At 34.6% G+C, this 24,046-nt stretch overlaps 2 protein-coding genes across 2 annotated transcripts; one reads left to right on the forward strand and one right to left on the reverse strand.

Annotated features, from left to right (window-relative positions):
• Positions 1–1,045: 1,045 nt before the first annotated feature.
• On the reverse strand, positions 1,046–5,112 carry LOC141695110 (receptor-like protein EIX2). The gene is made up of 2 exons (XM_074499365.1): positions 3,304–5,112; positions 1,046–1,275 (listed from the first exon to the last, which is right to left on the reverse strand). The coding sequence occupies exons 1-2, from the start codon at positions 5,028–5,030 to the stop codon at positions 1,269–1,271; spliced, it is 1,734 nt and encodes a 577-aa protein (XP_074355466.1). The 5' UTR covers positions 5,031–5,112; the 3' UTR covers positions 1,046–1,268.
• Positions 5,113–11,579: 6,467 nt separating this feature from the next.
• Positions 11,580–23,203, forward strand: LOC141695573 (protein FAR1-RELATED SEQUENCE 11-like). Its single transcript, XM_074499811.1, has 7 exons — positions 11,580–11,760; positions 20,427–21,040; positions 21,146–21,291; positions 21,391–21,442; positions 21,518–21,667; positions 21,909–22,013; positions 22,613–23,203. Exons 1-7 carry the CDS (start codon positions 11,580–11,582, stop codon positions 23,201–23,203), a joined length of 1,839 nt encoding a protein of 612 aa, XP_074355912.1.
• The last annotated feature ends 843 nt before the right edge of the window (positions 23,204–24,046 follow it).

A 24,046-nucleotide genomic window follows, 5' to 3' on the forward strand; every position in this document is an offset into this window, starting at 1 on the left:
GCGTCCTGTGTTTGATCTATATACTTTTTGATGTTGAATTCAGGACAAAGCTTGCATGGAGAGGAGCAATGGAGGTTATTTTTACTAATGTATTTGTTGCAGGTATTCTTTGAAGAATTCCCTCCTTGAGACAGTCAAGGAGGGGGATGTCCGTGAAAAGCTTGAAGGCCTCCAGGGGTATGCCTGATGATTGAAGGCCTCCTCCTGTATTCAACGGGTGTCCTCGTTGGGGATGTGGGGTTTACTTTGGTGTGTGCTTTGGGAGCTCTGTTCTTGTATTCAACGGGTGTCCTCGTTGGAGAACTTTGGAGTCATCCTGCACTTTGCACCCAAGAGCTTGGGATCACCTGTCCTGCTATCTGGTGGGTTATCCTCATTCGGGGGACAGGGATGCGTCTGACATTTGTGGTGAACCGTGGCTATACCTGCGTTCGTAAATCAAGGGAGATAGCTGTAGCGGAGTGTTATCCTTGCGCAGGGAGATGCACTATCCGTGAAGTCCTACGATTATGGACGAGCCTTGGGCCTTTGCGGTTGGGCCTCATAGTTGGACATTCCTAAAGCTAGCGGAAGATGGATATCGGATAGGCTTCTACTGGGCTTAGGAGTAAGAAGTCTAAACTCATTAGACTTCCTGTTCTACGAGAACTACGTCAGGCTTGATCCCTATATAAAGGGTACGTAGGCACATTGAGAGGGTAAGAAGTTGAGAGCTGATACGAGAGCCACCACTTACTCTGATCAATCTCAGCCTAAAACAACCACAATCAACCACACACCGCTTAAGTTTCCGGCAAAGAACCACCGTCACAGATCTTAGTTCCGGCAAGAAACCTCAATCTTTGTTGTTACCAGATTCCTCCGTCAACATATACTATAAAAATGACATATGGTACGCATGATATGGGGTTTTAATGTTGTTTTTTCACAGTTTTCAACTACAGTCACAATCCGCAATTACTTATAAGTTAGAACAAGTGTTTGTTTATTCAAAGTAGAGTACAAATTTCAACCAAATACATTTTTACCTCGTACACTGGGCATACAAGCGCAAACCCAACACCACCTGATACTAAAACAGATTCATTATTCACACCTAGTAGAGTGACAGACAAGATAAACCATTTACTTATAAGTAAAACTTGTTTAAGAAGATATATTTACTAAGCATTGTGGTTCATCTCGAGCATCCTGAAGGTCTCCATGTAACTCGAGCATTTGGAACGTTCAGATATACGCAGCATAACAGTCCCAGAAGCGAGAAACCATCAATTCCTATATTAATGAGGCTTAATGACCTTTTCAGCCTCAATGTTTGCACCAGTGTACCCATAAATCCCCTAAGTTTAAAACCGTACCTTTTCGCCCCTCGAGTATAAAAATGTGTCTTTTTACCCCTGGTCCGAGACAGATGATAAAACGTTACGTAATGACAGGGGTATTTCAGTAATTGATCAACCGATATTCAGACATGTTTAAATGTACCTTTTGAACCTTAAAATTTGAAATTGCACTCATAAACCCCTAGTGTTTACATAGATATGAAATAAACTATAAGCATAAGCTAGCAAGCAATTAGTTCCAATGGTCTTCTTGTACTAGACCCTCTGAAGTTTTTCCCGTTGTCGAAATCCTCTTGAACGCTTCCCTTTATTCTGTCCCTAAGCCTTCCCAGAGGCCTTTCTGGGGATAATCTCCTCAGATGCCTAGACCTGTCAGGATCTCTCTCGGAACCAGGATTAATTCTATTAATAGGAGGCATTGATCTACCTGGAATTTTTATTCTTCCTCGAAGACGACTGCTGGCATCATACACAGTTAATTGGTCCCTCCTAGAAGCTCGGGGTCTCCATCATAATTGTCACGGCAAAGGATCTCGGCTAATAACTGATCTTAAACCATTATTCCTCTTCTGCTTTGATAAATGATACCGCAAGTCTAACCCATCAATTCGGCCTGGGCTATCAGCTCTAGGGTACCTCCTCCTTTCTAAATTAGCAGATCTTCTTACATTCCTCTCAGATGGGTCATACTGCCCTTGCAGGCACTCAAGAGAGTCATAACTACTTATATCACGATACCTATCTCGGTCAACACCATCCACAGAACGTCCAATATCATACTCATTAGCTGCGGTAAAATTCATTCCATCATGATCTGTGCTACCAAATTGATCTTCATCGGGATAATATTCAGAATCTCTAATTTCATCATTCACAAGAACATCAAATTCAGGTGAAGGCTCCCTCGAGACCTCGTCAGCATCTTTAACATTCAAATCACTTCGATCATGTAGTGTATGAACCTGACTGCTACAATTTAACCTGCTGCTAAGCAAGTTCTCAAATCATTGGAACTCAATGCAACGGGAAAAAATTCGTAGCTAACAAAACTCCAAGTGTGTCATAATAGTGAGAACACATTACATAGTGCTGTCTGCATTTTTCTTCATTAGAATCCCAATTCTCTTTTTCATTTGTTGAAATACTTTCACAGATAAAAGATTAGAACTCCTTTTCAGTTCATCCAAATCCATTTTTAACTCCAAGGCAGCCCAAGAAAGAATTGCCTTTTCAGTAGGACTACCTGAGAACTCTAACTGAGATCCTGAATTAGGCTTATGAATAGGGCCAATTGTGTTCAAACCAGCTCCATGGAGAAAAAATTCAAGAATATTATTAGAATAAATATAAACGTATTGACTTTCATCTATAAATATTTGTCCAAGAGAAATTTTTTTCACGTCTTCATCTTCTTCATCGTGATAGTAACGCTAATTTATCCATACAAATATATAGTTGTAATGGACCTATAGTCTCACAAACTGATAACTTCCTCACCCTAGCTTGATTAGCCATTATTCTCTTGATTAGACTAGATTTACTAGAGAAGCAGTTTCAAACTAATCTTACATACATACTGAAGAGTTTATTTCATATCCATGTAAATCCTAAGGGTTTATGAGTGCAATTCCAAATTTTAAGGTTTAAAAGATATATTTAAACATGTCTGAATATCGGTTGATCAATTACTAAAATACCCCCGTCATTACGTACCGTTTTATCATCTGTCTCGGTTCAGGGTAAAAAGACACATTTTTGATACCCGAGGGGCGAAAAGGTACAGTTTTAAACTTCGAGGGTTTATGGATACACTGGCGCAAATATTGAGGCTGAAAAGGTCATTAAGCCTATTAATGAAGATATATCAAATAGTAATAACTCATTTCACCAGGGAAGAAACAAATGGATATGAAAAAGAATCTTTAAGGCAACATATATATAGCAGGGATAATGACAATACCTTTTCTCCACAACATAAAGTTTCAGGAACTTTTGACGAAGCCAAGCTCCTTTCATTGCAACTGCCAATGCTAGTATGTTGCCAACTTTTCCAAGAAATCCAAAATAAGCATATCTCCATGGCTTGTTGAAATGTAAAGCACCGCAAAATCCTAAGAATCCAACCGAGAAACCAGGTCCCGTGGCACTATAAAACCACAAGTGACTGCCGCCATCTTCATTTTCGTTTTCATGACTACGACCAGGTGTTTCTTTGCTTTCAGAACATAGGTTCAAGCTTGGAGCTCCACATAGTTGAGGGTTTCCAGTATATATGGATGAATCATGGAGAGTCCGAAGTTGATTACCTGTTGGAATTCTCCCGGAAAAATCATTATATGAAAGATTCAAACGAGATAAATATGACAAGTTTGACAAGCCTCGTGGTACAGGACCGGAGAATTGGTTTCTTGATAAATCAAGAAACATCAATCCTCTCAAATTTCCAATGTTATTTGGGATTAATCCATTTATATGATTCCCAGAAACATTCAAATTTAGCAACTTAGACAAACTCATTACCTCTTTAGGAATCTCCCCAGTAATGTCATTATTTGATAGATCAATTGATATCAAATATGTCAGTGACGTTGTGGAGAACTCGAGCTCCATTCCTTTCATATTATCTAACAATCTTTCTCCATATCCAAATGTGGCATTTGAATAGAACGCAATGAGCTGGTCATCGCTGTGATCCTCAATCATAGCAGTGAGATTGCCAAAACAAGAAGGGATTGGTCCATTTATATTATTTTGAGCCAAATTCAACCACTGAAGATTAGATAGATAACAAAACTCTCGAGGAATCCCACCATGAAATTTATTCGACTGAAGAGTCATAAACTTCAAACTTGAGAGTTTCTGTCCAATCCACGATGGAAGATTACCAGTAATTTCATTTTCAGCCAAATCTAGTGTAACAAGTCTTGTCAGATGCTGAAATGTCGAGGGGATTTTGCCATGGAACTTGTTGTTGTGCAAGTGTAGTGATTTAAGAAGCGGTAAATATCCTATAGATCGTGGCATTCGACCAGAAAGAGTGTTGTTTGTCAAGTCTAGAACTTGCAAGTACTCTAAACTCCCCAAGCAAGTTGGCAACCCACCTGAAAACTGATTATTTGACAGATAAATATACTCTATGTTCTTCATATAGCATAAAGTTTCTGGAAACGCACCAATCAATTGGTTATTTGGGAGAAAAAGACTTATCAAACTCAAGTTTCCAAGATTACTATCATTAGCAACCAATAGTCCAGAGAGTAAGTTGTTGGATAAATCTAATTGCTGCAGTTCAAATGGGATTGACAACACATTACCAGTGAGCTGGTTGTAAGATAAATCCAAATAAATTAACTGAGATTCGAACATGTTCTCAAACCAGTTACCTGTGATCTGATTGTGAGACAGATCCAGGAATCTGACACTCGAGTACACGTTCTCAAACCAATCCGGAATAGTATCTCTGATACTTCCATTGGAAATGGCCAGATATTCTAGTTCTCTTTGGTTTTGAAGCCACTGGGGAAATTGGGGTCCAACATTACAGGATGATAGTCTAAGAGAATGGAGTTGAAAAGGAGGAGACCATGTGAAATTGATATTCACTACCAGGTCAGCATTTGATGATAAATATAAGTGTTTTAAGCTTGTGAGATTTTTCATGTGATCTTCGGATATAACACCAACCATTGAATTAAAAGAGAAATCCAAACTTTGTAATTCTGAGAGTTGGCCTAACCATGGAGGGAAGATGCCACTCAATTTATTATTGCTGATATGTAACTCCTTCAAAAAGGCGAGTCCTTGAAATGCTGCTGGAAGGTTCCCAATAAATTCATTATTACTGAGATGAAGCTTTCTAATTTGAGTAAGATTTTCAAATATTTCTACAGGAATTGAACCACTAAAGTTGTTCACACTTAAGTCCAAAAATTCCATTTGAGTAAGATTGGAAAAAACTTGAGCGGGAATTGAACCTTGAAACTCATTAAAGCTAAGATCAAGGTGTCTAAGCTGGGAAAGATGTCCGATTTCTGGTGGAAATGAACCATTGAAATCATTGGAGTGAAGATCTAGGTATTGCAAGCTCGATAATCTTCCAAGATCAGGGGGAATTTGACCCCCCAATTTTGAATAAGAGAGGTTAAGATATCTCAAACTCTTAAAAGAGACAAAGAATTCAGGAATCCGAGCTCCCGAGAAATTATTCATGCTCAAGTCCAGGTAAGTAAGTTTCTTCAAATTCTGTAAAGAGTTACTTATCTTACCTCTTAAGCTAAAAACATGATAGTTGATCCAATCGTCGTCGTTATAGAAATCAATTGGATTGTGAAGATCAAGTTTGAAGACATACCTAGTTCTCATGTTGCATTGAACTCCATGCCATGCACAACAATCCTCTCCGGTCCAAGACGAGAGAAGATTTGATTCATCAACAAGACTTTGCTTGAATGTAAGAAGAGCTTTTCTCTCACTCTCTAAGCAACTTATATTTGAAGAACCTGCAGAGACACTAACAGATACAAGTGTTTGCATGAAAACAAATACAAAAAACATGATCACAAGAGCACACAGAGGAGTACTATGTGATTCCATGTGTACATAAAGTTGAACCAACTTAATTAATGAACCCCTTTTATTTGTTTTGGATAGTAACACTAATATGATATATTAGATATTGCCGAGTAAGTTGGTATTTAAACCTGTAAAACACCAATCCTGAAAATTTCAAAGAAATTTCAGAAGACCATTATTCCGTTTACTTATAATTATGTATTACACCCTCCTTCCGGTTGTTTTCTCGACAGCGCTACTATAAAGTATACATAATTTAAATTTTAATATCCTATAAAGGTTTAAGTATCATATTTTATATAGAACAAAAAAATTAAAATAATTTAAAAAACTATACTAGTTTACTAGAACATTAAAATGACCCGAACGTAAAGAACATGGACAAAGGAGAGGAGTAATAACTAGTACTATACTAATATATACACATACTAAAATACTTTAATAATTGTATATGAAAAATAAAATATTATTTTAGTTAAATGGTAATTAGAATATTGTTAAAATTGCAATATACTTAATTGCCTATTTGAAAAAATAAATTTCATTTTAAATCCAGATTTTAAACATAGATTTTGATTTGAATGTCATTACAAAAAAATTCATTATTAAACATAGATTTTGATTTGAATGTCATTACAAAAAATTTCATCCACGTCTGTTGTAAATTAGGAAAATTTGTGGATAAAACATTTCCTAACACAATTCTAATTAAACTGTACCGCTTACAAACTAATAACACTTACAAACTAATCAAAAAAATATCACCCCACCAATAAAATATTTGATTGGTAATTCTAATAACAAACTGCTAACGATTTTTTTTTGTTAAATTTGATAACAAAATATTATCAGGATTTAGACAACCGAATATATGTTGACACACTATTTTACCATCCTCAATTTTATCCTGAATTCGTCGCCGAAAAATTTCTTGTTAATCAATTGGGAGACCTTAATAATAATCACAATTTCTAATACGATATTCGTGCAATATTTCGCTATCTAAATATTCAATTTCATTTATAGTTACAACTCACGATAAAGTAAAATGAAATATTCAAAAAAGTTTGGAAATTTTAGAATTAGTAATCGTACAAACATTAATTCTAAAATTAAAAATAATTGTACATACAACACTCTCAACATATATAATTTTATAAAATTTAGGACTTTCTCAAAAGATATTGTAATATCCGGGAAAATTATGTGAATATTATAAGTTAAATAAATAAATATTATGTGTTTTATAAATTTAAAGTAATTGTTGCTATGATATGAGATGTTATAACTATTATGTGTGTTTCTGTGCGGGCCAAATTTTTTTTTCGATTGATTAAAAATATGTTTAAATTGCAATTATATGAACTTATCTGCAATCGGGACGCGTATTTATCAACATCTTTATTAAGATACCTGTTTTATTTGATTTTATGTGCGTTTGAATGTATTTTACGTGTTCTCGGGATTTTCTGGTAATTTAGGGATCGTTTCCGTTTTTCAAAAATCAACGTACCGGGACCCCACCGGGACGACAAACCCCACAAAATCCGTATTTTTATTTTTATAAAATTATTCGTATTTCAAATACCCTTTATTTTTGTATTTTTGAATTATTCACAATTTTTGGGAAATTTTGACATTAATTTTGTATATTATCGTTTTAAAATTATTCCCCATAATTATTATTTTTGGGGCTTAATTATTGTAATTTAGGGATAAAAACACCCTTAATTAATTTTGGGGATATAATTTCAGAATTAATATAAATAGCTGAACATGATTAATTTATTCATTTTATTTTATTAAAAATTCAGAAAATAGAATTAGGCAAGAACAAAATTTTGGGGTATAATTGTGTTCATCACAAAGAATCGATGATATTGTGAGTTCTAGGAATCTTCCGTTGACGCTCTTGTAACCAGAATAATCCTTGTTTCGAGCCCGTTCTTTTGGTACCAAAATCATGAATTGAGGGTGAGTATTCTGTAAAATTGATTTTTTTAGTTTTGTTCTTGAAATCGTTCTGAAGTTGTGTTGATTTTTGATTGATTCTGATGTTACAGATAGTTTTAGATGATATTTTCCAGTCGTTTTGATTATAAATTTGTATTATTTGATACCCCGGAATGCTAAAGTCGAACTCTGAGTTTTGTTGATTTTTTTAAATTCATTTTTATGATTATTGTGATGTTATTGATGATTGTTAAAGATGGGAATAGTTTATAATTGATTTGGGCATCATTTTGGTATATAAATATGGATTTTTGGTTGAGGAATTAGCAAGACCGATTTTCCGGTGATGTTGCCGGAAAATCACTTGATTATGGTCGGGAACCGAGTTCTGCGGTTTGTTTGATGATATGAAGCAGATTTCTGGATTGCTGGAATGATATGGAGTGAATTGGGGCAAAAAACGGGGGGTTACGATGTGGTTTTGGGCTGTTTCGCAGCCATCGGAACTCAGCCGGAAAACGAGGGCCACCGACCGGTTTCTGGAATTTCCAGATTCCGGCGATGTTCTTCGACTTTTTCGGCGAAGTTCTTAGCTTCGGCCGCCCTTAGATCTCAGGAGAAAGACAACCAAGCTCTGTGACATGTTTCTGTTATTTTCTTTTTTTTGTTTATTTCAAAATTCATTTCTTTTTCTTTTAAAAATCATTGATTTTGAATTTCAAAAATCATTTAATAATTATTTATAATTCTAAAAACTATTTTCTCAATTATTTTAAATTCCTAAAATTAGTTTCTTTAATTATTTTCAAAAATACAATTTGATTTAATTATTTATAGGTTATTTTAGTTAATTATTTATGAATTTAATTAATTGATTAAAAATCAATTAATCAATTAATTTTATTTATAAATAGTTAAATAAATGTAATTTATTTATAATTAATTCAAATAATTCCTGAAAATTATTTTAGACTTTTAAAAATTATATTTTGATATTTAAAAATCAACTAATATTATTATTAATTGATTTAAATCTATTTATTTCTTATTTTATTCATAGTAATTAAACCGTTCGTTCGTTTAATACGAAACGAACGTGTAAAGACTCAGAAAAATATTGCACTTCCAATAAAAATACTTTTGAGACCTAATTTCTATTGTATTGCAATGTCATTTGATTTGTGTATCAGTTTGAGTCGGTATTTGATCGATAAATGCTAATATTGAACTGATTTTCATTCTGAAGGCACTAAGACGTGTCTTTTAATGATCTAACTTATGTGTTATATGAAATATATGATTACGTGTTATACAAATGCCATGATTACGTGTTACGTGATATATATGCTATTTGTTTACAGTTTAAAATGCCATGCTTAGTTAAAACCGATCAGGTAGATGTCAAGACGTATGGTTACGTCGATTGAGTTTAGTTCTGTCAATTAAGATAGTCCTTTTGTTTATAGAATCAAGTAGCAAGGAGTGCAGTCAAGTGTTAGACGGAGATAGTAGCCAGCAGCTATAAGCATAGTTATAGTAAGAGGTTATCGAGCATACCAGGCATGTACCCTAACTTCACTTATTTTTCAAGTGACATTTATTTCGCATCATATTATGCAATTATTTATATCATCACATATCATTCAAGTGGCATTGACTCTGAATTTATCCTTTCAATTTCTCTAATATTCTAAGATCGGAATAGTTAAATATTTTACATTTCGCTACCACTTACTCTATACAGTGAAGCTTTGAATTGAGATTAGCGAATAACTAATTGTTCTGGTTATTTCACCATTGGTTGTTGAGAAAACTCCGGACCATGAGAAATGGGGAGTTATGGGGTTAAGGATGTCATTTGATTCGACTCCTTTGACGGAAAATTATTTTTATGGGTTGGATGGTTGCGTAAGAGGCCGTGGCGGCGGTCCAGTGTGAGCTATGTGTTATACGGGATATAACACCTTGCTAGGCCGATATGTGCCTTAGGTACCTTTGTTTAGTTGGATATGCTTCGGCATACCGGTGTTGCTCCGCGGCTGATCACCGGCGGCAACACACCGTCGTTCGAGGATTCCAATCCCAAAACAAAATATATTGCAATTGTTGCTTACTTATCAAATATATGTCAGTTTTTGATACTGTTCAGGTATTGTGGTTTGGTTTTGTTCATCAGATATATTATTGTTGTTGTCTAAAATCATAAGTTATTTACTGCTTGCTGAGCATTTCTTTCGCTCATACTTGTTTCATATCTTGATTCTTCCAGCTAGACCAGGGCAAGCTTGAGTTCCAGGTCGGACTAGAAGTTGTGTGCTTGTAGATAGTTTGGTGTGTTTCCAGGTAGACAGTTTGGGACGCTTAATTAGTCTAGAGGTTTGTAATAAAATTTGAATAAGTTGTAAAACTAATTAGACTTATGGTTTGTAATAACAGTTGGTTTGTAATAGTGCATGTTCCATACTATAACCTGTGATCGATCCAATTGCATGCAAGGGGTCATATTTACTATATTATTCCGCTGCAATTATTCTATTTTGATTTATTGGCTAGTGACCCCCAAATCTAGACCCCGGGTTTGGAGGGCGTCACAGGTTGGTATCAGAGCTACATGTTATGGTCACTGAAACAGGCTTAGGATTGTCATAGATGAGTCATAGGAAGATCACATAAGATAGGTGCGTGTAGTTTAGCTGTTATAGGATTAAATTTAGGTTATTGGGCTGGGTTGTAGTTAAGTTGTTTAGGTTCTCTGTTTTGCGTTTAGCCTTAGGCCTTGTGTCATTGCCCTGTTATTTTGTTGGTTTAGTTAAGATTTTAGGTAAGGATTTAAAAGGTTTGGATAATTCTGAGTAAATTTTCTTTGTGTTATTATTCTCGAGATAATAAGCAGGATTATGTGATAATTATGTCGCTTGTGTTAATATGGTAGCAAGTTTATGATATTTTGAAAGGAGATAATTTTTGAGAATTTTGATATGCTAAGGAATTGCTACATATTTGACACAATGCTTGACGGATTATTATATATGTTGCTTGTTTCTTACCAGAATAATGGCACCAAAGAGAAAGAATAATTCAAGAGAGGATCGTACTGAGGGTCGGACAGATCCATCGATTATCCAAATGTTGGGACTGATGCAGCAGCAGATGTTACATCTTACGTAGCAGCAACAACAGCAGCAACAGCAACAGCAACAACAAGCAGCAGCACCACCTGTAGTGACTTTTAAGCAGTTTTAAGCTGTGAAGCCACCTGAGTTCAAGGGAAGTGCTGATCCTGTGGAAGCCAATGCATGGCTCAAGGAAATGGAAAAGGCTTTTGAATTAGTTGGAGCATGGACTGAACAGAAGACCAAGTTTGCAAGCTAGTTTTTAAAGGGTGAGGCGAACTATTGGTGGGAATCCACGCGAGCATTGGAAGGAGGTGAGTTTATAACTTGGGAGAGATTCACAGAGTTGTTCCTGGAGAAGTATTTCCCGAGGTATATGAAGAATCAAATGGAAATCCAGTTCTTGAACCTGACCCAGGGAGATCTTACTGTAGCTGAGTACGAAGCTAAGTTTACTGAGTTAGCAAGGTTCGTGCCAGACCAGGTTGACACAGATGAAAAGAAAGCAAGAAGGTTTGAACAGGGATTGAGATTTTGGATTCAGAATAGGGTGGCAATGTTTGAATTGACTTCATATGTGGCAGTGGTACAGAAAGCGATGGTGATTGAAAGTAAAAGTGACATGTATCAAAAGGGAAAGGATGGGAAGAAAAGGAAAATAGAAACCTTAGGAGGAGGCCAGCAACAAGGAAACTTCCAGGTCCGTTTCAATAAAAGGCCAGAGTTTCAGGACAACAAGAGTGTGGGATTTAAGAAACCACAACCAGGAAATGAGAATCGTTTTCAAAATTCAAATCAGCAGAGACCCAATCGTCCACCTGCGTCAGATTGCAAATTTTGTGGTAGAAGGCATTTTGGGATTTGTAAGGCTAATGTGTTGTGTTATAAGTGCAATCAGAAGGGACACTATGCTAATGAGTGTCGAAGTCAGACTACAACTCAGAAATTAGGGACAGTGTGCTTTAAATGTGGAATGATGGGGCATATTGCCAGGGACTGCCAGACAACTGAACCAGCTGCTAATGTGCCAAAAATTGAAGGACCACCAGCAAAGGACCAGCCCAAGGCCAGGACATTCAATATGACTATGAAGGATGCTTTTCAGAGTTCAGATGTGGTTGCAGGTACGCTTCCAGTCAACTCCGTAGATGCTAAAGTTTTATTTGATTCTGGAGCTACCAGGTAATTTATTTCTCAAGATTTTGCTGATAAACTGCATTGCGAAGTTAAGTTGTTAGAACAAGCATTAATGATAGAGTTAGCTAATAAGAATCAAGTTTCCGTCGATCGAGTGTGCCCGAGGTGTGATATTGAGATAGGAGGACATCATTTCTATGCCAACTTGATACCTTTTAAGTTGGGAGAATTTGATGTTATCTTAGGAATGGATTGGTTGTCAGAAAATAACGCTCAGATTGATTGTAAGAATAGGAAAGTAAGACTTGAGACATTGGGTAGTTAGAAGAAGGTGATATTTTGAGGGAATAGGCAAGAGAAGAAGTTCTTAACGATCGCTCAAGTAAAGAAGTTATTGCGTCAGAATTGCGAAGCATTTTTGGCCCATGTGGTAGACACCAGCAAAGCAGTTCCAGCATTAGAAGCAATTCCAGTTGTCAACAAGTTTCCAGATGTCTTTCCAGACGATCTACCAGGATTACCTCCCGATAGAGATATTGAATTTGCGATTGATCTAGCACCCAGAACATAACCAGTTTCTAAAGCTCCGTATCGGATGGCACCAGTGGAGATGAAAGAATTGGCAACTGAGTTGCAAGATCTTTTAGAGAAAGGAATTATAAGACCCAGTGTATCCCCATGGGGCGCACCGGTGTTGTTTGTCAAAAAGAAGGATGGGAGTATGCGACTGTGTATTGACTATCGAGAACTGAATAAGCTAACCATTAAGAACAAGTACCCGTTGCCGAGGATCGATGATTTGTTTGACCAATTGAGAGGCGCTCTATGGTTTTCTAAAATTGATTTAAGATCCGGATATCATCAACTGAAGATCAAGCCTGAAGACATTCTGAAGACCGCGTTCAGAACCAAATATGGGCATTATAAGTTTCTAGTGATGGCATTTGGAATAACCAATGCACCAGCAGCTTTCATGGATCTGATGAATCGAGTATTCAAGAAATATTTGGATAAATTCATGATCGTATTCATAGACGACATTCTGATCTATTCCAAAACAGAAGAAGAGCACGCAGAGCATTTGAGGATAGTTCTGGAGATACTGCGATAGGAGAAATTGTACGCAAAGTTTTCCAAGTGTGAATTTTGGTTAAAAGAAGTACGATTTCTTGGGCACGTGATTACCAATAAAGGAGTGGAAGTGGATCCAGCAAAGATTGAAGCCATAATTAACCGGGATAGGCCAAAGACACCAACGGAAGTGAGAAGTTTCATTGGACTGGCAGGTTACTACAGAAGATTTGTGCAAGATTTTGCAAAGATAGCTACGCCATTGACAGAGCTCACCAGGAAGAACCAGAAATTTGAATGGGATGAGAAATGCAAGGAAAGTTTCCAGGAATTAAAGAATAGATTAGTATCTTCTCCAGTACTAGTCTTGCCAGATGAACAAGGAAATTTTATGATTTACAAAGACGCGTCGTACAAAGGACTGGGATGTGTTTTGATGCAGCATGACAAGGTGATAGTCTATGCTTCAAGACAGTTGAAACCACACGAAGAAAAGTATCCAACTCATGATCTGGAATTAGCAGCTATAGTGTTTGCATTGAAGATTTGGAGGCATTATCTTTATGGGGAAAAGTGCGAGATCTACACGGACCACAAGAGTTTGAAGTATATCTTCACCCAGAAGGAATTAAATATGAGACAACGAAGATGGCTAGAACTAATCAAGGACTATGACTGTACTCTTAACTATCATCCAGGCAAAGAAAATGTGGTGGCCGACGCGCTGAGCAGAAAAGAAAGGTTGAATATGATAACTTCATCCGAGGAGTTGATCAAGGAATTTGAGAAGCTGGAAATAGAGGTCAGTATCCCAAGTATGTCTACAGAGGTGTTATGTGCAATGTCTTTTCAACCAGAACTATTAGAGAAAATAAGAAGATGTCAAGAAGAAGTAATGAGCCATGAACGAGACAGTTTGACAGGAGAAGAGATAGGGAGTCAAAAGGATGATAAAGGAATATTAAGATTTTCCTCCAGAATATGGATACCCAACGTAGCTGAGCTCAAAGATGAGATTCTTCGAGACGCTCACAACTCTAGATATTCAATTCATCCCGGAAGTACGAAGATGTACAGAGACTTAAGAGAAACCTTTTGGTGGCCAAGCATGAAGAAGGAAATTGCAGAATGGGTAAGTAAGTGTTACACTTGCCAGCGAGTCAAAGCGGAACATCAAAGGCCCAGTGGACTGATACAGCCATTGGACATTCCAGAATGGAAATGGGAGCATATAGCGATGGATTTCGTAGTTGCATTACCGAGGACCAGGGCAAATCATGATGCTATTTGGGTTATTATTGATAGATTAACGAAGTCAGCGCATTTTCTTCCTATCAACGAAAGATTCTCAATGGATAAATTAGTACGGTTATATCTTAAAGAAATTGTGACAAGACATGGAGTTCCAGTATCCATAGTTTCAGACAGAGATCCTCGATTTAATTCAATATTTTGGAGAAGTTTTCAAGATTGTCTTGGAACGAAGCTGAACATGAGTACCGCATATCATCCGCAGACAGACGGTCAAAGTGAAAGGACGATTCAAACTATTGAAGATATGTTAAGGGTATGTGCACTAGATTTTGAAGGAAGTTGGGACGAGCATTTGCCATTAGTTGAATTCTCCTACAACAACAGCTATCATGCCAGTATTGGGATGCCACCTTACGAAGCCTTGTACGGGAGAAGATGCAGATCTCCAATATGTTGGCAAGAAGTTGGTAAGAGAAAGGTTTTGGGTCCAGAATTGATCCAGCAGATGAAGGAGAAAATAGAACTCATTCGGAAAAGATTAATAGCAGCTTAAGATCGTCAACGCAAATATGCTGATCCTGCCAGAAAGGATATGGAATTTAAAGTTGGTGAAGCAGTGCTATTAAAGGTTTCGCCTTGGAAGGGTTTATCGAGATTCAGAAAGAAAGGAAAGCTGAGTCCGCGTTATGTTGGCCCTTCTGAGATTTTGAAGCGTGTGGGAAAAGTTGCTTACGAATTAGCGTTACCACCTCACATGCAACATATTCACAATGTGTTCCACGTGTCAATGTTGAAGCGTTATTTTCCTGATTCGAACCATGTGATAGAATACGAGTCAATCGAGATTCAGTCAGACTTATCTTTTGTAGAACAACCAGTGCAGATTTTAGATAAGAAAGAAAGAGTGCTTAGGAATAAGTCCGTGTCGTTAGTACGAGTCTTGCAGAGGAATCCCAAGGTTGAAGAGTCGACCTGGGAGTTGGAAAGCGAAATGCGATCCAAGTATCCTCATTTGTTTTCCTAGGCTGATTCTGAGGACAGAATCCTGTTAAGGGGGGAAGGATGTAATATCCGGGAAAATTATGTGAATATTATATGTTAAATAAATAAATATTATGTGTTTTATAAATTTAAAGTAATTGTTGCTATGATATGAGATGTTATAACTATTATGTGTGTTTCTGTGCGGGCCAGAAATTTTTTTCGATTGATTAAAAATATGTTTAAATTGCAATTATATGAACTTATCTGCAATCGGGACGCGTATTTATCAGCATCTTTATTAAGATACCTGTTTTATTTGATTTTATGTGCGTTTGAATGTATTTTACGTGTTCTCGGGATTTTCTGGTAATTTAGGGATCGTTTCCGTTTTTCAAAAATCAACAGACCGGGACCCCACCGGGACGACAAACCCCACAAAATCCGTATTTTCATTTTTATAAAATTATTCGTATTTCAAATACCCTTTATTTTTGTATTTTTGAATTATTCACAATTTTTGGGAAATTTTGACATTAATTTTGTATATTATCGTTTTAAAATTATTCCCCATAATTATTATTTTTGGGGCTTAATTATTGTAATTTAAGGATAAAAACACCCTTAATTTATTTTGGGGATATAATTTCAGAATTAATATAAATAGCTGAACATGATTAATTTATTCATTTTATTTTATTAAAAATTCAGAAAATAGAATTAGGCAAGAACAAAATTTGGGGGTATAATTGTGTTCATCACAAAGAATCGATGATATTGGGAGTTCTAGGAATCCTCTGTTGACGCTCTTGTAACCAGAATAATCCTTGTTTCGAGCCCGTTCTTTTGGTACCAAAATCACGAATTGAGGGTGAGTATTCTGTAAAATCGATTTTTTTAGTTTTGTTCTTGAAATCGTTCTGAAGTTGTGTTGATTTTTGATTGATTTTGATGTTACAGATAGCTTTAGATGATGTTTTCCAGTCGATTTGATTATAAATTTGTATTATTTGATACCCGGAATGCCAAAGTCGAACTCTGAGTTTTGTTGATTTTTTAAATTGATTTTTATGATTATTGTGATGTTATTGATGATTGTTAAAGATGGGAATAGTTTATAATTGATATGGGCATCATTTTGGTATATAAATATGGATTTTTGGTTGAGGAATTAGCAAGAGCGATTTTCCGGTGATGTTGCCGGAAAATCACTTGATTCTGGCCGGGAACCGAGTTCTGCGGTTTGTTTGATGATATGAAGCAGATTTCTGGATTGCTGGAATGATATGGAGTGAATTGGGGCAAAAAACGGGGGGTTACGATGTGGTTTTGGGCTGTTTCGCAGCCACCGGAACTCTGCCGGAAAACGAGGGCCACCAGCCGGTTTCTGGAATTTCCAGATTCCGGCGATGTTCTTCGACTTTTCCGGCGAAGTTCTTAGCTTCGGCCGCCCTTAGATCTAAGGAGGAAGAAAACAAGCTCTGTGACATGTTTCTGTTATTTTTTTTTTGTTTATTTCAAAATTCATTTCTTTTTCTTTTAAAAATCATTGATTTTGAATTTCAAAAATCATTTAATAATTATTTATAATTCTAAAAATTATTTTCTCAATTATTTTAAATTCCTAAAATTAGTTTCTTTAATTATTTTCAAAAATACAATTTTATTTAATTATTTATAGTTTATTTTAGTTAATTATTTATGAATTTAATTAATTGATTAAAAATCAATTAATCAATTAATTTTATTTATAAATAGTTAAATAAATGTAATTTATTTATAATTAATTCAAATAATTCCTGAAAATTATTTTAGACTTTTAAAAATTATATTTTGGTATTTAAAAATCTACTAATATTATTATTAATTGATTTAATTCTCTTTATTTCTTATTTTATTCATAGTAATTAAACATTTCGTCAGTTTAATACGAAACGAACGCGTACAGACTCAGAAAAATGTTGCGCTTCCAATAAAAATACTTTTGAGACCTAATTTCTATTATATTGCAATGTCATTTGATTTGTGTATTAGCTTGAGTCGGTATTTGATCGATAAATGCTAATATTGAACTGATTTTCATTCTGAACGCACTAAGACGTGTCTTTTAATGATCTAACTTATGTGTTATATGAAATATATGATTACGTGTTATACACATGCCATGATTACGTGTTACGTGATATATATGCTATTTGTTTACAGTTTAAAATGCCATGCTTAGTTAAAAATGATCGGGTAGATGTCAAGACGTATGGTTACGTCGATTGAGTTTATTTCTGTCAATTAAGATAGTTCTTTTGTTTATAGAATCAAGTAGCAAGGAGCGCAGTCAAGTGTTAGACGGAGATAGTAGCCAGCAGCTATAAGAAGAGTTATAGTAAGAGGTTATCGAGCATACCAGGCAAGTACCCTAACTTCACTTATTGTTCAAGTGACATTTATTTCGCATCATATAATGCAATTATTTATATCATCACATATCATTCAAGTGGCATTGACTCTGAATTTATCCTTTCAATTTCTCTACTATTCTAAGTTCAGAATAGTTAAATATTTTACATTTCGCTACCACTTACTCTATACAATGAAGCTTTGAATTGAGATTAGCGAATAACTAATTGTTCTGGTTATTTCGCCATTGGTTGTTGAGAAAACTCCGGACCATGAGAAATGGGGAGTTATGGGGTTAAGGATGTCATTTGATTCGATTCCTTTGACTGAAAATTGTTTTTATGGGTTGGATGGTTGCGTAAGAGGCCGTGGCGGCGGTCCAGTGTGAGCTATGTGTTATACGGGATATAAAACCTTGCTAGGCCGATATGTGCCTTGGGTACCTTTGTTTAGTTGGATATGCTTCGGCATACCGGTGTTGCTCCGCGGCTGATCACCGGCGGCAACACACCGTCGTTCGAGGATTCCAATACCAAAACAAAATATATTGCAATTGTTGCTTACTTATCAAATATATGTCAGTTTTTGATACTGTTCAGGTATTGTGGTTTGGTTTTGTTCATCAGATATGTTATTGTTGTTGTCTAAAATCATAACTTATTTACTGCTTGCTGAGCATTTATTTCGCTCATACTTGTTTCATATCTTGATTCTTCCAGCTAGACCAGGGCAAGCTTGAGTTCCAGGTCGGACTAGAAGTTGTGTGCTTGTAGATAGTTTGGTGTGTTTCCAGGTAGACAGTTTGGGATGCTTAATTAGTCTAGAGGATTGTAATAAAATTTGAATAAGTTGTAAAACTAATTAGACTTATGGTTTGTAATAACAGTTGGTTTGTAATAGTGCCTGTTCCATACTATAACCTGTGATCGATCCAGTTGCATGCAAGGAGTCATATTTACTATATTATTCCGCTGCGATTATTCTATTTTGATTTATTGGCTAGAGACCCCCAAATCTAGACCCCGGGTTTGGAGGGCGTCACAGTTGCTCATATTTTATGCAAAATTAGTTTAACTATTTGATACTAGTGTCTGATAATAAGAGCATTCAATGCATTCTGAGCTTAAACCTTTGTTTCGAATATCACAAAACCAAATCCATTTGGCCTTTGGGCTCTTTCATCTGGTGTAAGTCTAGATGCAACAATAATTAGTTACTAGTCATATACAAAAATCCAAAACTACAGTCACAATCAATATATTTATAATCATTGATGATTACCTTTGTAACTGAACCAAATGGTAACTTCTTTAATTCTTGATTTGGGTTGTAAAATGACGCCCAACAAAAAAATGTTAATATTTTTAAACTTGTGTGTGTGCAAGTGTGATAAAAAGGGTGACAAAGAATGAGGAAGATGAAACTGCCGATAAATAGCTGGGAACTTATCGCTTCAGTGCTAGAACTCAGGCCCCTACTTGAGAATACTGAAATTGAATCCAGTGCATAATGTTGGGGTGGGAGAGAGTAAGATGTGGGAGCAAAGAAAATGAATAAGAGAGTGCAGAGTGCACTACAATTGATTTTATAGTTGTGATATAGTAGGGTGTGACATATATATATATAGAATAATGGTCAAATAGAAACCAACCCTAAAATAAAAACTAGAAACCCAACCTAGCCATTCATTACTTTCTTCTAACTTTAAATCTGGGCCACTCACTTAATTTTAATAAAAAAATATAAAAGACAGAGATTCTTTTCACTAAATTTCATAACTGTTTTTTAGTTTCTCTCTCTTCGTCTCTCTCTCTCTCTCTCTCTCTCTCTCTCTCTCTCTCTTGTTCTTCCGTTTCTTTCTCCATCTCTCTCCGGTTTTAATTCATTAAATATTGTTCATCTAGCTTCGGTAAAGAATTAGCTTCGGAAATTTTGTTGAAAACACAGATTTAGTGATTGTTGATTTGTAAAGAGATCATTTGCTTATCAATTGGTTGTTTGAAGATGATTATAGCTAATTTGGATAAAATTAGAGTTAATCAAGGTAAATTATCTTATTTTATATGTTTTGATATGTTTGATATGTTGAAAAGTTCATTTTTTGATTTATTGAGGCTTTTTGTATCTTTTTGTGATTTTAAGTTGTATAACGAATAGTTTGAGCTTAATTTTTTGATTATATATGCGATTAATGTTAGTTGTGATTTGTTTATGTGATTATATGCTCATCTATTAGTGATTATATATGTTATCTATTAGTGATTGTTTGTGTTTTACATATTTCAGTATTAGTTAATTGTGTATTAGTGATTGTTTATTTCTGATATACAGAGAAATAAACAAGTAGAGATTGATATAATTTTTGAATAGAGAAAAGAACTATAGATATAATCAGTTAGCGAGATAAAAAGAATAACAAAATGTTTAGAGATAGAAATAAATTTGTTAGTTTGTTGTAATCGTATTCGTAATATTTTATTTATTATTAAATTGCATTATAATTATGTATCTGTGATTTTTTATAATTACATTATAATAATTGCATTGTTTATACAATTTATCAGTTATTTTTGTTATATGTATTCAGTTTTTGTTTTATATTTTTTAGATTCGTTTTGCAGAGATTCTTCTAGGAGTGGCAGTGATGTTGGTATCAGTGTTATTACTGATGTTTCTTCAACAGAAAGTGAAAGTAGTTCGAGAAATTGTACTATATCTCCTGGTGGTAATAGGTATTATATACCTAGTTGTGTTGTTGAGAATGGCGTCACTTACACTAATCAGGTTTTTGAGAGTGTAGATCAAGGTTATCAGTTTTATAATACTTATGCTCGTTTAGGTGGTTTTAGCGTTCGCAAAATAACTGAAAAGTTAGATGATGCCGGTACTGTTTTGTTGAAACATTTTGTTTGTAGTTGTGAAGGGTTCAATAATCCTAAGGATGATCCAAAAGTTTTGAAGAAGAGACGTTCTGTTACTCGTAGGTGTGGATGTAAAGCAAAGATGATTTTGAAGTATATGGTTCCGAATAAATATTTTGTGTACTGCTTTGTTGTGCATCACAATCATCCTTTGACATGTGAAAAAGGTCGTCATTTTTTGCAATCTAGTCGTGAGATGACTACTAGTTTGAGGAATATCTGTTATAATGGTGCAAAGGTGAATATTGGTGTTAGTAAGTCATTTAGTTTTGCCAAGGAAATGTATGGTGGATATGCTAATGTTGGTGCTTCGCTGTAAGATTTTCGGAACTTCAATAGGGATTTCAAATTGTTTGTTGGTGATAAGGATGCGCATATGATGATTGACAAATTCAAACGTATCTAGGATAAATATAAATCTTTCTATTATGCTTATGATGTTGATTCTGATGGTCGTCTCACAAAACTATTTTGGGCTGATTCTATTGGTCGTAGGAATTTTGAATTGTATGGTGATGCAATATCATTTGATGCAACATTTTATACAAATAGGTACTTGACATCTATTTACTCTAATTGTATACTGAGTTTTTTTTGTTTTTTCTATTTAGTTTTTAACTCTTTTATATTTTTTAATATTTATTTTTCCAGGTATAATTTAATTTTTGCACCATTTACTAGCATTGACAAACACGAAAGATGTGTAACTTTTGCATCATGTCTTCTTTCACATGAGAGTGTTGTTGATTACAGTTGAGCTTTTGGTCATCTTGTAAAGGCAATGGGAAGGAATCATGTTTTGATTATTACTGATCAATGTCCTGCTATGAAGGTGTCTGTGCGTGATGTATTTTCTGATGTTAATGGTCTTGTTCGTAGTAAGCATCGTTTATGCATGTGGCATATTATGGAAAAATTCCCAGTTAAGGTATTATAGTGATATTTATAAGTGATTAGGAAAATAATGTTAAGTTATTAATTTGATATTTATTACTGATTAAAATAAATGTTTTAGTGAATTTTTATATTCTCTTGTGTTTTTCCATGTATCATTGTTCTTCCTTGTTATTAATAAATGAGACATTTATTAATGATTAAAATAATTGTTTCTTGTATTTTTTATTGTGTTTTATATTGTGTTTTATTATTTTTTTTGTTTTTTTAAACAGCTTGGTAATCGATTATGCAAGGAGACAGACTTCATGGAGAAAATGAAAACTTATATCTGGTCATCTATTATTGAAACTGAAGAGTTTGAGAGCAGATGGGAGAGAGTTATAAAGAAATTTAATTTACCAAAATAATAAGTGGTTGCAAGATATGTATGCTCTAAAGGCTTCATGGATTCCTGCATTTTTTAGAAATGAGTCAATGTTTGGGTTGCTAAGAACTACTTCGAGATCTTAGAGTGAAAACTCATTTTTTGGGCAGTTTCATAAACAAGGAGATATGTTATGTGAATTTTGGTTGCGTTTTGAGAGTGCGATGGACAAGCAAAGGAATGAGACAGTTAGACTGGATCATGAGTCAAATTCAAGTCTTCCTACGACATTGTCAAAGTGGATTATAGAAGATGATGCAACCACTTTGTATACACGTACTATTTTTTATAAAATTCAGGAAGAAATCCTCACTTCTTGTTTGGAAATGTAAATTAAGCGTATGAGTGAAGAAGTTGATGGTGTTACTCATTTTGAAATCAGGGATGTGAGGGAAAAAGACAAACTCTTTAAGGTTAACCTCTTTTACTATTCTGTTTCTTTTCATCTTTTATTAGTGATTTTTTTTATATTTAAATGATTGGATGTGTTTGTTTTAGTGATTTTTAGTTGTATAATTAGTGATTATAATGTGTTCATTATATTTTATGCAGGTTTCTGTTAGTATGAACTATGTTGTGTGTTCTTGCAAGAAATTTGTGATGTGTGGTATTATTTGCAGACATGCATTTTGTAGTTTGAAACAAATTGGGGTTACCAAATTTCCAAGAAGCCTTGTTCTTAATCGTTGGATGCAAACTGCTGATAGTGGAACTTCATCGAATTTAGATGTGGTAACCAGTGATTATTTTAAGATGGAACAAGTATCTTTAAAACTGACCACAATTTGGTTTAATTTTCGCCAAGCAGTTGACAAGGCTGGGGTAGAAATGGATAGACTTGAGCATGTACACAGCACTATAAAGAAGTTAAATACAGTGTTGGATGCTTATGATGGATTTATTGTCAGTTTTACGAAAAAGGATCATATTGCTGCAATGGTCGGTCAGCAGCCTGAAGGAGAAGTGAATATTCTTCCACTTAATGTTTGTAAGAACAAAGGAAACTACTTTAAGAGGCTGATGAGTGATAGGGAAAAAGCAATTAACAAATCGAAGAAAAGAAGTCGAAAGTGTGCACTTTATCACACAACAACTCATGATGCAAGAAGATGTATAAAAAGGAAGAAAGTCAGTGTTGAATAAAATTGATTGTGAACTTCTGTTTAGGCCATTTAAAATTTTGATATATAGATTATTGAACTTTTTATGGGACGAGTTTAAATTTTGATATATAGATCGTGTACTTGTATATGTTTGTGACTTTCATTATGATATGAAATGTTGTATATTGTTATAAAAATTTTAGTATTAGAAGAATGGAAAAAGGCAAACTTTTTAATATTAATCTATTCTACTAGGTGTTACTTTTCACTTTTTATAAGTGATTAATTGTAATGTTTTAATGATTGGGTTTGTTTTGTTTAGTGATTTTTGGTTGAATAATTAGTGATTATAGTGTGTTTCACTATATTTTGTGCAGGTTTTTGTTAGAAAACATACTTTATGTTCTTGCAAGAGATTTGTGAGTGCTATTTAGACAATTTAAATTTTTTACTTATATGGATTGTTTAATTTTTACGGGACAAGCTTATATTTTTTATTGTTATAAAATATGTTATGTCATTTTTATTTGTTATAAAATTTATCTTATATAGATAAATGTTATACCATGACTTTATATTAATATTTAATCAGAACATTATCAAGTAACCCTTTTCCAAAAAAATATTATTCACACAGAGAATAATTGTAACAAACATAACATATAAATTTTAAATTGTAACAATGTATTTACAGAAACATTCATAATATTTGAAATTTGAATCATATCGTCATTCTTCAATTTCCGAAACTGAAAGTACTAAAACATTAACACTGCTTCTACTTAAACGTTAATATCACACAGAGATTCCAACTATTTAAATTTACATTTTCCAAAGATTAAACATAATAGAACTAGTCTTTTACAGATTTGTTCTGTGCAGC

Source organism: Apium graveolens, chromosome 11 (assembly GCF_009905375.1).
Source record: "Apium graveolens cultivar Ventura chromosome 11, ASM990537v1, whole genome shotgun sequence".
NCBI classification, from domain to species: domain Eukaryota; kingdom Viridiplantae; phylum Streptophyta; class Magnoliopsida; order Apiales; family Apiaceae; genus Apium; species Apium graveolens.

What these genes read in the sequence shown, in the direction of transcription:
- LOC141695110 (XM_074499365.1), bottom strand. Translation starts at nt 5,030, where the DNA reads ATGGTTGGTGTTATATCCGAAGATCACATGAAAAATCTCACAAGCTTA.
- LOC141695573 (XM_074499811.1), top strand. Translation starts at nt 11,580, where the DNA reads ATGGTGATTGAAAGTAAAAGTGACATGTATCAAAAGGGAAAGGATGGG. An exon ending in ACAACCAGGAAATGAGAATC is followed by an intron (nt 11,761 to 20,426) that starts GTTTTCAAAATT and finishes TATATTTTTTAG; the next exon opens with ATTCGTTTTGCAGAGATTCT. An exon ending in TGTATGGTGGATATGCTAAT is followed by an intron (nt 21,041 to 21,145) that starts GTTGGTGCTTCG and finishes AAACGTATCTAG; the next exon opens with GATAAATATAAATCTTTCTA.